This window comes from Nylanderia fulva, unplaced genomic scaffold (genome assembly GCF_048542155.1).
Source record: "Nylanderia fulva isolate GAGA-0341 unplaced genomic scaffold, ASM4854215v1 Scaffold36, whole genome shotgun sequence".
In the NCBI taxonomy this organism is placed as follows: Eukaryota; Metazoa; Arthropoda; class Insecta; order Hymenoptera; family Formicidae; genus Nylanderia; species Nylanderia fulva.
Window position 1 is genome coordinate 2,153,182 of NW_028190433.1, and position 15,069 is coordinate 2,168,250.

At 34.2% G+C, this 15,069-nt stretch overlaps 2 protein-coding genes across 2 annotated transcripts in view; one reads left to right on the forward strand and one right to left on the reverse strand.

Moving 5' to 3' along the window:
- The window catches only part of LOC114943308 (proprotein convertase subtilisin/kexin type 4-like), a 219,610-nt gene that overhangs the window by 149,809 nt on the left and 54,732 nt on the right, over positions 1 to 15,069 (forward strand). The window lies entirely within an intron of this gene.
- On the reverse strand, positions 1,492 to 10,603 carry LOC146722166 (uncharacterized). Its single transcript, XM_085485335.1, is given in 12 exon segments — positions 1,492 to 1,792; positions 2,195 to 2,500; positions 2,938 to 3,374; positions 3,886 to 4,167; positions 4,456 to 4,738; positions 5,401 to 5,829; positions 6,203 to 6,380; positions 7,328 to 7,479; positions 8,442 to 8,712; positions 8,715 to 8,939; positions 9,989 to 10,225; positions 10,396 to 10,603. Coding segments are annotated over 12 exon segments (3,309 nt in total).

Genomic DNA, 15,069 nt, shown 5'->3' on the forward strand with positions numbered 1-15,069 from the left:
TTCTAAAAGTATAGATTTATTTATAATAGAAAATTAAATGAGAGGACCTTTTAAGCTCAATATTAATTTGTTTTGTAATTAAATGGTTATAGTTCATAATTTTAATTAATATTAAATATGATAATTATGAAGCAGTTATAATGTTACTTTTGATGGCCATTAAATTTTATAGCATACAGTTATAATTATACGATTGGAAATATTGAGAAATAATTCAGGTTACAGCGATAATCAGATCATTTACTATATGAGTCCCTAAAAAATACTGTGAAAAAATAGAATGCCAAAAAGAAATCATTCTTTTTCTACAGATATCAGAGGAAAAAGGTCTGCTGGGCATTACTTCTGTTCGAGTTAACAGATAAAACTTCTTTTCAATTTTTTTTTCAGACGTCAGCTACTTCTTGAATTATAGTCTTTAAGCAACGAGTCGAAAACACCATAATACTTGTCGTCGTCATTAATCGAAGTGAACGATATGATAATATGATTTTATTTCTATGAACACGATGATAAGAAATTATGAAAAGATTGGAAATATAAAGATGCGTTATGATAAAAAAATTTCAAGAAAAGGTATTTACCTGCATACATATATTTTCGTTAAGAAAGCGCGTGCTTTTGAACGCATCAAAGAACTCGTAGATTAACGAAAAGTACACAGTTTGTTTATATATCTCTCTTCGAATCGCCGGTTTCATTCCTCTTTGACGGAGCCAAAATTGCGAGCGGGAGAAAACTTTTCCTTCCAATTTATGTTAAACCAAAGCGCAGCAAAGTTCCGCAATAAGAACATCGCCGATGAAGGAGGCGCGATTTTCGCTTAACTTTTCACCGTGCGAAAAGTACTTTCGCACACATCGCACTCGTTCCGTGTTATCATGTGTGTGCGAGATTCCGTTGGAACGGCGGAAACCGAGTCAGTTGTATCCTACCGGAAATGTCGTCTTGCTCCGGTCCACGGACCGGAATCGACCCTCGAATGTTAGCTCTTCCTGCCGCGAATTTATCATCCCGGATCCCTGAATACCCAGGAGGATTTCCCGTCGTTCCCTTTCGATTCGCGATAATACGAATCACGGCGTAGCCTCCGGTGAATGGGATTAAGTCGGTTTTTCACGTGAATTCACGGAAAATCGAGGTATTGCTCTCTCTCTATCGACGATGTGATTTACTTAGGAAGACAAGAAACGCGAAGTTCAACAAATACGACAGTTACATAAATATTTGTTGAAACTAACGTAATAATAAATTAGTATCGTTATTATATGTAATTTGTATAGCGTCTTTAATTTGATTGGATATTTACAATTTTCACCCAGAATCTATTTATGTGACAATAAATAAAATAATTAAAACAGAAAAATCCACTATTTAATAATATCGCCCTTTTTTATATATATTGAAGGAGAAGAAGAAAAAGTCACGTTTCTCAAAGAAAGCGCGACAATATTAAATAGAGGATAGAAACGCTTCGGAGATAATGCAACATCATTCGGTAGAATGGAAGTCGGAAATCCGTGGATAGACTTTACTGCGAGAAACCTCCATTTCCTCCAAACAAACTACGTCCGGTTTCTCCTTTTTCTCGATCGATTCAGGCAGGGGACCTGTAAGGAACGTCTGCAGATCCTCCGCAAGCGAAGGTGGTTTCCAAGGAACGCAAGGATCCACCTTGACGGCCATCTTTCTCGGTTTTTCCGTCGTAGGAAAACTCTCCGGCATTTTCGTGACCCTCTCGTTCTTTTTCGATTCTCTTGTCGTGTCTCGAGATCCTTTCGCAACCGTAGCACTGTGTGAAATATTGTGATTAAATTATCGAAATATCGACAAGGAATTTGGATATTTTTGAAATAATAAGAAAATCACGCGGTGTTACTATAATGACTCTTGAAATCTCGACAAGTTATTTTATTCTTGTGCAAATATTATATTGACTTGAATCGACTAGGATTTGAAACTATCATTAAATCGATATTATGAGCGTCAAAATAGATAATAAAATAGTTTGCGTGTACATTATTTTTTTATATTTGAAATCTCATAGATTAGTTTAGTTTTATATGGGAAATAAAAAATATTTTTTAAATAAAAAATGAGAGATGAGAAACATAATTCAACGGAGAGATGGAACTCCATAAATAAAATTCTGAGGTCAGATCGAAGTCCAATTTCGAAAAAGTTAGGAACTAACCGGCTTTCCCAAGTTTTCTTGGCGGGTTCTCTTATTTTCGTCCTTGCTCTACCGATTTCCTGAATCTCTCTTTTAGCTCTTTTCACATCTTCTATCATGAGGGCTAGTTCTTCGGGCGGCGCCATCATTTCTTGGAGAGTAATTTTTTCTTTGTCGTATTCTCTAGTTAGCTCTTTGCGCTTATAAACGCGCAGCAGCTTCGTCCAGGACCTTCTTCTCTTTTGTCTCATTTTTTCCTTACTTTCTATCGACGTCCTCGCTCTGACGTCACGTTTCTCACGATCTTTAACTGCTCGATCTGTGGACCTAACATTGACGATTCAATGTATACTTTTCTCGTGAATTTCAGAGTTGAAAAAGAATCGATAGTTGGATCGAAATTTTAAGTTGGAGCGTCAGTCGAAGGCGATGTCAGGAAATCTCAAAAACTACTCTACGTTCCATCTCGATTTTAACGATATTGAATTTTTTGAACATCAAATGTATGAAACGCTTATTTTTTGTCAAAGAATAAAAATGTGAAGAAAATGTGTAACGCAATTAAATATTTTTTGACATTACTTTTAAATTAATAAAGAACCTGTACAATACTTGTCAGAAAGTTATTGATATTTTGACATCATTAAACGCGATTCAATTCTAGATTAAAGCAAATAATTTTCATTGTGATACTCATATAGGGAATATATAAATATTGTCAAAATTTTTCTTCGATATTTAACATTTAAAAAAAACACCCATACCTAATTCTTAATTTTTCGAACGTTTTACGGCAGCAAATCTTAGGTTTGCAAATGCCAATTTTACACGGTCTTGGCAATTTGAAGGCGGCATGCTTCGGTCGTTTCTTTCGTAGCTTCTTTCTATGTTTTCGCTTGCTAATTAACTTGACGGGAGGTTCCACGATCGCTAACGCAGGCAAAGGTTCCTCCATTATTGTTTTCTCTTGTTCAACATCTTGGACTTCCATCACAGAAATCTCGGGAACCTCGATTTTCTTTGGATATTTTTCTCGGTCTTCCTTAGATATTTTTTTAGGCATTTTTTTCACGGTCTCTTTTGCTTCTTGTATCGTTACATGCGAATCTTTTTCGATTTTTCGACTGATGACTTTTTTTATTGATCGCGTTTTTATGGCTGAAAACTCTGGATCTTCATCTTCGATATATTTTTGTTTTTCCTGCGAATTATGAAGATATGATATAGATAGATAAAATAATAAAGCAATAAATAACGTTTCATTATTTGTTTAATTTTTTAAATTTATGGCAATAAATAAATTGTTTACAAATAATAATTGATTGAATAAATATGATTAAATGAATTACTTGGTATAACATGATTATTATATTATGAAGTTCACATAGTGTAGCAAATTTTGCGGAGTTAAATTGTGTCGAATATAATTATTATTTAGCAGTGTTTCGCGTGACAACTAAAATAATAGCAAAAAGTCATATCAAATAAGAGAATGATGAAATATTATGACAGTTTGTTATATGGCGACTAGCTAATGTTGAAAGAAAGATATATTAGAAATTTTATTAAATTATGAAAAAAAAAAACAAAGAAGAAAAGTATAAAATTAAATAAGTTCAAAAGATATATAAATTTTTATATAACATTTCTATTAATTTTTATACAAAGTATATGAAACAATTTTGCAAGATTTTAGATTATTTTGATATTACCTTCTTGACAATCTCGAAGAATTTGTCTTCAACTTCTTGAAGTTCGGGAAATTCATCCTTAAGTTTCCTCTTGGATATAATTTTGCTCTTCTCTCGAGGTTCCTTTAATTTCTCCTGTGTTCTTCGTTTATTACGATCTATTGTCGATCGTTTATCCTTCTTTCTATCTTTCAAATCCAGCAACATGACTTCTGATAGTTCTTCCATGGCAGTTTTCGCGAATTTGATTTCTTTCAATCGTGTGTCTATTGCTTTCACGAAATGAGAACACTTCTCCAGATACTGTCATCAAATTCGAAAAGTTTTGATTAATATTGTATTTATTTTATGCCTCGTTTATAATGTATTTTATAGAATTTTTGATTATAATATAAAATTTAATAATTATATGTACAAATATTAATCTTATTATATTTTTGTCTTGCAAATAATTAATATTGTCAATGATAATATTATATATCTCATAATATTACTATTGATTTTTTAATGTCTATTCAGCTGCTTGTTTCACTTTTCGCAAATTGATATTATGTTACATATTTACAAGAAAGCAAACCGTCCATCACTCACCGACGTGAGATCGTTCTTTTCATTTTTGTCGAACGTATATAATGCTTCCGACGACTCGACGAGGTAAACATTGCCGGCGGAATTTCCGACGGCAAGTAAAGCTCCCATTTCGTGCGATGTGACTGCAGTTAATTTTTGCTCGCAAAGTTTCATCGTCAAGATTGGATCGCGCAGACCTACCAAAAGATCCCATACAGTTAGCACACCAATTCGTGTCGCCACGTAAAATATGGAATGTCTTGTTTTGTTCCAGCAACCGCAGACGGGATCTTCCACCAGGAATCTAAAGATCAATAATTGTATATGATTAAAATTAATAATTGTGTGATGTACATTTACGTACGATTCTAATGCTGACATTGATTTGATTTATTTGTACTTTCACAGGAATATTAATACTTTCGATTAAGACAGAGAAATTTTAGAAGTTTTCAAAACACTATTTCACGACGATAAATTAGATACTGATATTTTTTATGTGATTGAAGTTTAGAGCGTTCTTGAGGCAAAAATTAAAAATTTGTTAATAACAACCAGGATTATAAAAAATGCTTCTAATTATATCAAAAACAATAAATTTACGCAAAAAAGCATTACTGATGTACAAATATGATAAAACAATTAAGAAACATCGAAATTATCATCATATATGAGTACATAAAAATTAAGTACGGTCGTTTCTATGTTTGGTACCACAAATTATTAGCATGTTGGCATTCCTTGGAACCCCCTACGACAGAAAAAAAATAATTTGTCCAAAAATAATCTCCGAAAGAGTTCCGTTTAACAAGATATTTACATATATGCGCATAAAAATCCATACAAAAACTTATTGTGGTCATTTTGACATCTAGTTCCAAAAATTACAAGCTCTTATGATAAAAAAAAATTCAATCACATTATTTTTTCCGATTTTTTTACTTAAAAAAACTGACGAAAAAGTACCTCGTCGACACAAGATTGCCGTCTTTGGCATCTTCCGCCCAGACACGAGCCGTGCAATTGCCGACTGTCAAAAAGATCTTCGGATTGAAACTACTGCGATCGACGGAAAGAACTGGACCATAATGAGCGTTGAATCTGAGAGCCAGTTTCTCCGCCGGAGTTCTCGCCTTTTTCGAGCCGCTGATCACGACGCCGTTCTCCAATCCAAACATAAACTTCGTACCAACACTGGGTTCATAGTCAGCTGATGCGACACCGATCGCCCGATCCATGCTCGGTTCGTTGGGCATTTCGAGATCGAACACGAGAATTTCGGTTGGTTTTCGTAAGTTTCTGGTGTCCCACCACATGGCACGGCCGTCCGAAGAGCCCGAGAAGAACTCCGTATTGCTCTTCGTGGTGATCCACTTTACTACTGTCGTGAAATCCCTTTGAAAGGGAATGATTATTACATTGAGCATATATTTCATAAATTAATTGTAGAATTGTACGAGCAGAAAAATGTTTTAATTAGACTTCGTCGCGTTTGCGAGCAACTCAATTATCCTACATTTCAACGTTAAAAGAAAAATCACGCGCGACGAGAAGATGAGAACGTCGCGCAAAAACGAAATGAAACTTAATTGAGGTCGGAAGCGCGACAACGTTTTATTCATTCATCATCTTGTCGTGCGCGGCCGCAAACTGGAAATGCATTTTCGACCGACCAAGAACAGGGAACTCTGACTGACAATGAGTACTGAATTATGAAATTCAAAGTTCCGATGTCGCGCACGACCAGGCATGTCCGTGTCGAGATTACCTATGACTGAATTGGCGATGAGACATTTGGACCGGAGAAGTACCAGTTCTGATGTCCCAGCTACAAACTTGCCCTGACATCAGGCCGCTGGCAAGTACAGAAGGATCCCGAGGATTAAACTCGTTGACCACGGTGTTAGACGGAGCCTCCAGTGCCATCCAGGGCTTATTAGGATTGTCTGTCGTCGGTCGATTGATCGTATAAATACGTGTATGAAAAACACATCGTCATTTTAGAAATATTATTAAATTAAACTTGCAAAATGTAATTTTAAAGCATTAGAGACGCATCGTTGAAAGATAGATATATTAAATAAAATATCATATTCCATTTTTAAATATCTCCTCTCTCTTTCTATTATTATACTATATTATGTAATATATTTTTAATATAAATATAGGAATATACAATATTGTTGGATTCGCGATGTTTGTTTTATTTTATGTTATGCACTCTTCGATTAGTATTTTATTCGTTATAATAATAAGATAATTCCTTTCTAACGTATGAAGGAAACATTGCATTTTTGTTATATACTTTAATGGATCAATAACAATAACAACGTGTTGCTATTTGATCGATCAACGTTCTATCAAGTGCTGAAAGGAGACTATATAGAAAGAATTGACTATGAAGGCGTCGCATGTTCGATTGAATGAAATTGAATTTCGCATAGGATTTTCCAATCTAAAACCTTACATTCGTCCGGGATAAGCAGCATCTGTTTCTCGTATAAAAGATACAAAAGATTTATCCAACAACTTAATTCTGCTGAGTAATATTATTATATCGTATTTTAATTTATTTTATATTTTTTTATCTGTAAAATATATTTTTTCTGTTGAAAAACTTATATCAATTTTTTATAAAATATTTCTCAAAATTATATAAATTACATTACGAGTAATTAGACAAAAAAGGTTCTTTAAATTGGAAAAATTACATTTGTTTTTTCGAGACGAGAGTTATTACCGCGAAGAAATTTTTTTGAACACTATAACAAATAACAATGACTAAAAACGTTAATACAGATTCAGCGCGGAAACTTATCGCGGACGTTGTACAACCATGATCAAGTGCAACGTTTAAATGTAATCAAGGCTTTTCCGCGCTTTTTCCACTTACCAATCTGCCAGATATACGCAATGTTTCTGTGATCTGGCTTAATTCCAAAGGAGCAATACGAGACTACCATTTTACTACCAGAGTCAGGCGACCAAGAAATGTTATTTACTGGTCGCATCGGCGTTTGCGGATCCTCGTAAACATTCACTGTTCTGAAATAAAATTCTGAGCTGTCACATTTACCTTTAATATAATTTTTTTAAACATAATTTTAAAATGTCAACGTCTCGAATAATATCGTTAAAATGACATGAAATAATGTGAAAAAAAATGTTTAATCTTTCGAAAATAATACGAATCATCTGTATGTTGTCTGATAATCAACGTTGTATAATATAAATTCTCTTATTAATATTAATATAGTATTTAATAAATGTATTATTACATAATAATTTTCAATTTATATTGTAAATTAAATTTTCTGTATTACATACTTCTCTGTTTTTAACGTGTGGCCAAATTTTCAGTCCCTATTAAATTTTGCATTAAATTTAAGAGTATTATATTGTTTTACATATGTGTATATATTTAAATGAACTTTCCTTGAAAAAAGAACTAGAATTTTACTCGCTGCTTCTCTTCGCATAAGTAACTAAATAGTTCAGAACCATTTTGCAATTTTTACGCGCGGAAAATGGTTAGTTTAAAAAGGGAGGAAAGCAAATTTAGCAGCAGGATGCATAATTCACGTCCACTACAATTCCGGAATCCGGACATATGTTCGGATACCTTCGGGCTCAGGCCAGGTTTAAATTTTAAATCTTTTGATGGCCGAACCAACGTAGTCGTTCTTGTCCTCCACGAATATATACATTTTAAAATTGTCCATCTGGGATCACGAGGTTGCAAGCATGCTTCCGATATCATATGATAATAAAAACGATTCTCTCTCCTTTAACTAAAGGCGATTGAATTCTCTGCTATTCATCGTTTCACGACTACGATATTTCGCCAAAAATTTTTCGACATGAATATTTCAAACTTCTCACTGCATTATTCACTCTCGTATTAACAGTTCTAATTCGTCTTGGCAGAATATACATACATATAGATGAACTGTATATAAAGCTCACTTTTAAATGAGCTATAGATGACGAAATAGTGGATTTTTTACCTAAGACTACGAGGTTTCACTAATTCTGTAGGAACCATATCGTCGAAATAGTGTTCGTATATGTTAAGTGCGCCGTTCTGAAGGACATTATATTCCATATGCTATGGGAGAAAAAAACAACATAATTATTGTACTTTTTAAAAGATACAATAATATTTTATTAATCGAATATTAAACATTATTGTTCTATCCAAGATTCTGATTAAATTGGTCTTCCAAAATATTTCTATTTGTGAAGAAGTAACCAATTCATGATAATTCACTATAATAATATACTTGGAATAAGTTGCGCAATTTCGGTGCCCAATCCTCGTCCTTCTCGACTCGTCTGCGGAATCTCGCAGTAGCTTCCTCGTCTTTCGGATTGATTTCCTTCGGCCAACCACCCTCGAAGTGAAACATTCCGCTGCTCTTTGTCTGGGTTCCGACAGTTTGAGCCTGGAATTCCAGAGGAATGATTGCTCCAAAATGATAGCATAGAATTCCACGGCGTTGATCCTAAACTTAGAGTTTAGGTTTAGCTTTATCTCAATTTGCTCTACATTGTATATGCACAATTGTATATAATATCATAAAACAATATAATACCAACAATAAAGTAAATTCGAATATCTGTTGAATGCAATCATTCGTTGGTAGTGATTACATTTTCATTGTTTCTATGCGTATTTATTTGGCGATAAAAATAAAATTTAATAAACAATGCAAAATTAATACCTAATCAAAACATCACATACCAATGCTCAAGCTCGTATAACAATAAAAACAATGATAAATTATTAAATTAAGGCCATGTGTAACGAGCAATACGATATTATTTTATTATTGAGAAGAAAATTCTTAATTTGAAATAATAATTATACAAACGTTTCGAGCTCTACTTGCTCCTCTTCAGTGCGCAAAAAAATAGTGATAATAAATACCGATAATAAATAAATACATAAAATTCTAATAAAAAATAGAGCTCAAAACGTTTGTATAATTATTATTTCAAATTAAGAATTTTCTTCTCAATAATAAAATAATATCGTATTGCTCGTTACACATGGCCTTAATTTAATAATTTATCATTGCTTTTAAAATTTAATAAAAATATAAAAACGTAAATTTTAATTTGTAAATCACTATTGAAAGACAATAGGCGATTGTGCTGTATAAAAAAAATAAATACTGATTTATTCGATACCAGAAAATATTAAATGAATAGATGCAACTTCCGCGATCAGATAAATCTAAATATTAACTTGAATTAATATGGTCTTAACGATTTTTATATAATTATCAATTTATATCTCTCTTATTTTATATTATAGAATTTATTAAATAATTTTTATTTTACTGTTAGAAAATTTATATTAATCAAAACGAAATTAAAATTTATCACGAATGTTTTGATATACATGATAAATATGAAATACAGGATAACAAAATTGTGTGCTATTGCGCTACTAGTGATGTCTGCCCTCGACATATGTTGCCTCGTTGTAAAACAAGCAGAAGAAGAAGCTACACCCGTGAAATTCACGTGAGGTCGCTCGTCTTTCTACGTTGCAGTTTCGTAGAAAGTTGCACGCTTGCGGCATCAGACAGCGAACTCTGTGAGACGCGCAGATGCTGCGCCGTTCGGCGCGTCAGCCTGACGCCAGTTTTACCGCAAGTTGCGTCTAGTTCCGTTAAAGTAAAACGCAGTTGATTTTTGAATACATTAGTAGAGTTCTCGAACTGCGGGCTGCAGCAAGGGCCGTAGTTTGTTCCCTCTTTACGTCGAATCTGACGCTGTAACGCTAGAACCGTAACTTGTAACTTACATTTATAATCTTGTCGGGAGAAGCAAACCGTAGCTCTTCTCCTTTTTTTTTTTTTACATATTTGATCTATTTGGATTATACTTTTTACGCATTTATGCATTAATTATGATTTATTAAATAGATTGCATTTTTTGTGTTATCTGTACCACTAGCATATCTCATGATTTTAACCTCGTGCAGCGCAAACTGTCTTGTGTGCTGCACGCCGACGTTGCAGTGAGTTCTCCTAATGTAATTGGCCATAGCTTCTGGATCTGGCATGATCTCCATGTCCACGTTCGGGCCGCACACATCGAAGATGCACTGCTTGCCAAACTCGACGCGCGTTTTCAGGAAAACTTGCTTGATCTCCATTATATTGCATTCAACGCTGCAACGAACTGAATCGGCGATTTTCACTCGTGCTTGAAAGCTTTCGAAAAGAGTAAATCAACCTTATTGTGTATATTTTTTTTCAATATGTATATAAAATATGAAAGCTCGACGGATCTTCCGAAAGTCTCACGTGCATTCTACTCTTACATGTATTTTACACGTGAAGTTGCACACGATCGCTTTTTCTTCTGATCGCGATACAATTGCTATTTATTGTTTCCTTTCTTATACATTATATAACATTAAATTGCAAACTTTGCATATTGCATCTTGGGAAACAGAATGCTACAATTTGTTAAAGGGATTATAATATATAAAGAAAATAGCATTCTGTTAAAAATTAAAATCTATGTAAAATCTAAGTTCTATTTAATTTTGATAACTTAAATTTATATTATATAAATCGGCATTTTACTCCTTAATTGTAATTTCATAAATTTTAGTAAATTTTGAAATTTTATTTTTCAAGAATCATCTTTTTAAATTATAATACTCTTTTTTTTTTGTAAAACGCAATAATATTTTTTTCTAAATTATAAAACTCAATATTTCAATTATCTTTATTAAACAAGGTTAGAAAAAAAATCATTTCTTAAATAAAACACGAAGCAATCTGGAAAAGCGAAAGAAACATTGGAATTTTTACATTTTTATTCATTGTGCTTTTTTTCGGCTGTAAAAAAACTTACTTAATTTGATTTATATGAATCTCTCGTTTCGACAAGATTGAAACGAAGATCGCAATCAAGATTTCTACTTTCTTTATTAATACTTGGTTTATCGGGAATGCTGATATAACCATTTCATTTTAACGACTCGATCGTTACGAACTCTGATTAATTCATGCATCCAACGTTATACTCGTCTCGTTTTTTTATTATTTGTGAAAGGAAAAAAAAATTTAACAATTTTACGTAAAAATAATTATCTTAGGATTATATCTCTGGGAGCTTTTCTATTCTAGCTATTTTATTCAATTATTTTTCTTGCAAATTTTGCCTGAATGAAAGAGATTTCTATCTTCTCTTTTTAGTTTCTTTTTTCCCTAGAGTACTCTGAAAAATTGATCTATCTATTTTATATATCGGTTTTCAAACATGAAACTATCACAGGAAAAAAATATGAGCTCGCGAAATTGAACGTTGATCGGTTCGCTGAAAAAGAATTTCGAAACCAAACTAGAAAATTTAAAAAAAAATGTTTTCGCCGCGCGATGCTACAAAGTGTGTGCTATAATTTCTTTATTATAACAAAAATATTATATGTGTGATTTATAAGGATATAATTATGTAATATACATTTCTACATATTTTTTTATTTTACATTTAGTATTTATAATAATGAACGATACTGAGTAAAAAAATTAACAAACTAAAAATTCTTTTATTAAAAAATAAGTGAAATAAAATAAATTGAAATAAATCGAGATAATTATAAGGTTAATCAGCAGAAAAATTTATCTCGCGGTTATCCAGGGTGAAAATAAATTCTCGATCGATTCTCCAATATCGACTACGTAAGCATCCTATTAGACGTCATAGTCACGATATCATTTAGAATTTAAAAGGGCCTGTTGTTTCCTCCAGCGTTTCTTGGCATTTCTTTTCATTCCAATATTTTCTCCCTGCACATTGTAATCTCCGATCTCCCGGTTTGAAGAGCTCGATGAACTACGGTGCCCTCATCAGCTAATGGCTGCGGCCTCGATTTGTTAGATTCCGCAGACCACGTTCGGCCAACAATCATCAGCGAAGATTCGTATTGTTTTCGGTTTCATGCACCGCATCACTGACATCGATACAATCTATGAACCAGCACACGTAAATCTAGTCGATTGCTTAAAAATTGCACATTCTCCGGCGTAGCTTTCTCGAATATTATGAAATAATATTGACATCACATCATATAGAGAGCGCTTAAGCGTTTTTCTACACAAATATTTTTCTTCGCAATTTATATATATATTATAAAACACTATAAAAATATATAGTTTCAAGATTTCTACTTTCTTTATTAATACTTGGTTTATCGGGAATGCTGATATAACCATTTCATTTTAACGACTCGATCGTTACGAACTCTGATTAATTCAAAATGTATAGTTTCAACAAGGATTGTTCCGAAATAAATCGATAAATTGCAATACGAAAGACTCGATAGTTACGGTACATTTCTGGGATGTTCTATCGATTTGCTAATCCGCACTACACCTGTAGTTTTTCAGCGGGATTTACCGAGCAAATAAAGAATCCAAACAAGACCCGGCTAACCGATCGCGAAACTAGGCCAGTCGCAGAATTCTTTGTCGCGTCGACGTTTTTAATCTCTTAAAGCCTGCACATATATAATGAGACATGAGACTTGGTTTATCGCCAGAAAGTCATTTTCTTCTCGATCGCCGAAGAAGGGAAAGAAGGACTTTTAGCGCCGGCGAATAAACTGAAATATATACATATCGTATTTGATACGCGGGAGAAGTCGAAACATTTCTCTTAGTTGGAGAAATAATTTCGCGCAAATGTCTAACAAGTTTTTCAACAAAGCTACAATTGAAACTGCGATAAATTCACTTATTGGATTCTCCCTTTGCGAAAGGGGTACTTTCGCAGTCGTCGTGGATGTTTTCCGGTTGAGATGCTCTTTTGCGAGAATTCGCGAGCTCGGAGCTTGCGAATCCTTTCAATCAGGTCGCGCTGATTTTCCATACGAATGCAAGTTTTCTACGTAATACATGAGTGGCGAGAAAAGTATAGGGGGAATTCGTCTCTCATGACTCTTCCATGAGCATGGCACGCTATCCATTTGCTCCGCTCACAACTTTCCATCCTTGGCTCTTCACTCCGAACTTTCTTTCCCCGGCTGCTGTCGAATCCGGAGAATCGAATCCTACTATTCCGCCGATTTCGCGCGGAATGCATATTCGAGATTTCGTCCGTTTTCTTTCTCGCGCTTAAACGCCACGTGCTTTTCCGCGATCCCGGCATTGATTAATATCCCTCCAGGTTCCTTTCTCTTCGAAACGTTTCTCGAAAATACTTCTCGATCTGCGCTTCTCTCTGCGATGCACCTGAGTGTGAACGTTCGTTAACTTTTATCATCACATAATGGAATTTTATTTTATTTCAGGGTGACATTCTTTTTGATCTTGATTAAAACTCCCTTGATTGCTTGAAAATTAATTAGAGGAGTCAAGGCTGTCGAGCGAATCGATTTATTTTAAGTTAAATACATGAAGAGGATTAAACTATACTTACACATCTCGGTGTATAAAAACGTGCGATCGATGAAGATTTAATAATTCACAAACGGCCGAAGAAATGGAGATTAATTATAAGACGACTCCTTTATTTCTTGCCACCCGTTAATGTTTTCTACTCACGTATCGTAAAGCGAGAATGCGAGATCTTTTAAAAACCAGGCCGGTACGTCGGGAACGATTTCCATAGTTTAATTTATATCGACTTAATCCGCCAGGCGTTTCAGATGCGCCGCAAACTTTATCCGAGACGCTTCTCGCGGATTAAACGGCGGATTAAGCGCGCGGAGTTTGAATTTTTAAACTCTGCGTTCCTGTTTGTTCCGGCAAACTTTTTTTCGCGAGAGAGAGAGAAATGCGTGTCGGGTCTTATTTCCAATTCCACGAGATTCATCTCCAAGTCTCCAGGATGCACGAATTGCACGCTCGAGGCCGCGATCCCTATTTTGCACATCTGCGCTCTCTCATCGTTCTGATGACGTTCCACGCTGACGATCGATTAATCGGACGGGAACTTTAATGGCATGCCCCTTTGATCCTCGCGGTAATTTCGGCAATTTACAGTCTTAAGTTTCGATCCCTCTGTGCCTCTTCTCTGTGTCGCGAGCGCTTCCTACAATCAGAGTCCTATCGAACCCGAGCAGAGAATTTCGAACGAAAAGGAGCAATCTTCTTCGCATAATATTCTTCGCTTGATCATTAGAGATATTCCGCGCCACTCTCATTGGCGTATATCTGTTAAAAGCTTTTAACTCCCGGACTTTTACTTTGATCTTACGATCTTCTTTAACAATCGTATATATGTATGCGCGAAGTACGCTTTGTTTCAGTCGACAATATCCAGTTTGTTTAATTCCGTTCCTTTTAAATGCGAAGCGCCGCATCGAAGGTCTTGCAATTCTATTTAAATGCGAAGTGCCTTTTTTACAGGAACTTCTTAAAGATTGTTCTCCGTTTTTTTCCGTCGAGCTCCAACAAAATGAACAACTTTATAATTTCTCTTACTCAGGATCTTGAGATATCTCTCAAGGAACACTTAAACTAAATTATATTGCTTCACAAGGAAATATTTAGTACAATTTTCTCCATTTTTAAGACACGCATACATTTGTTAGAACTCAGCAATTAATTGATTAATTAATCAATCTTTTGCTTGTTATTTTTAATTCGTCCAGAATCACGTTTATTT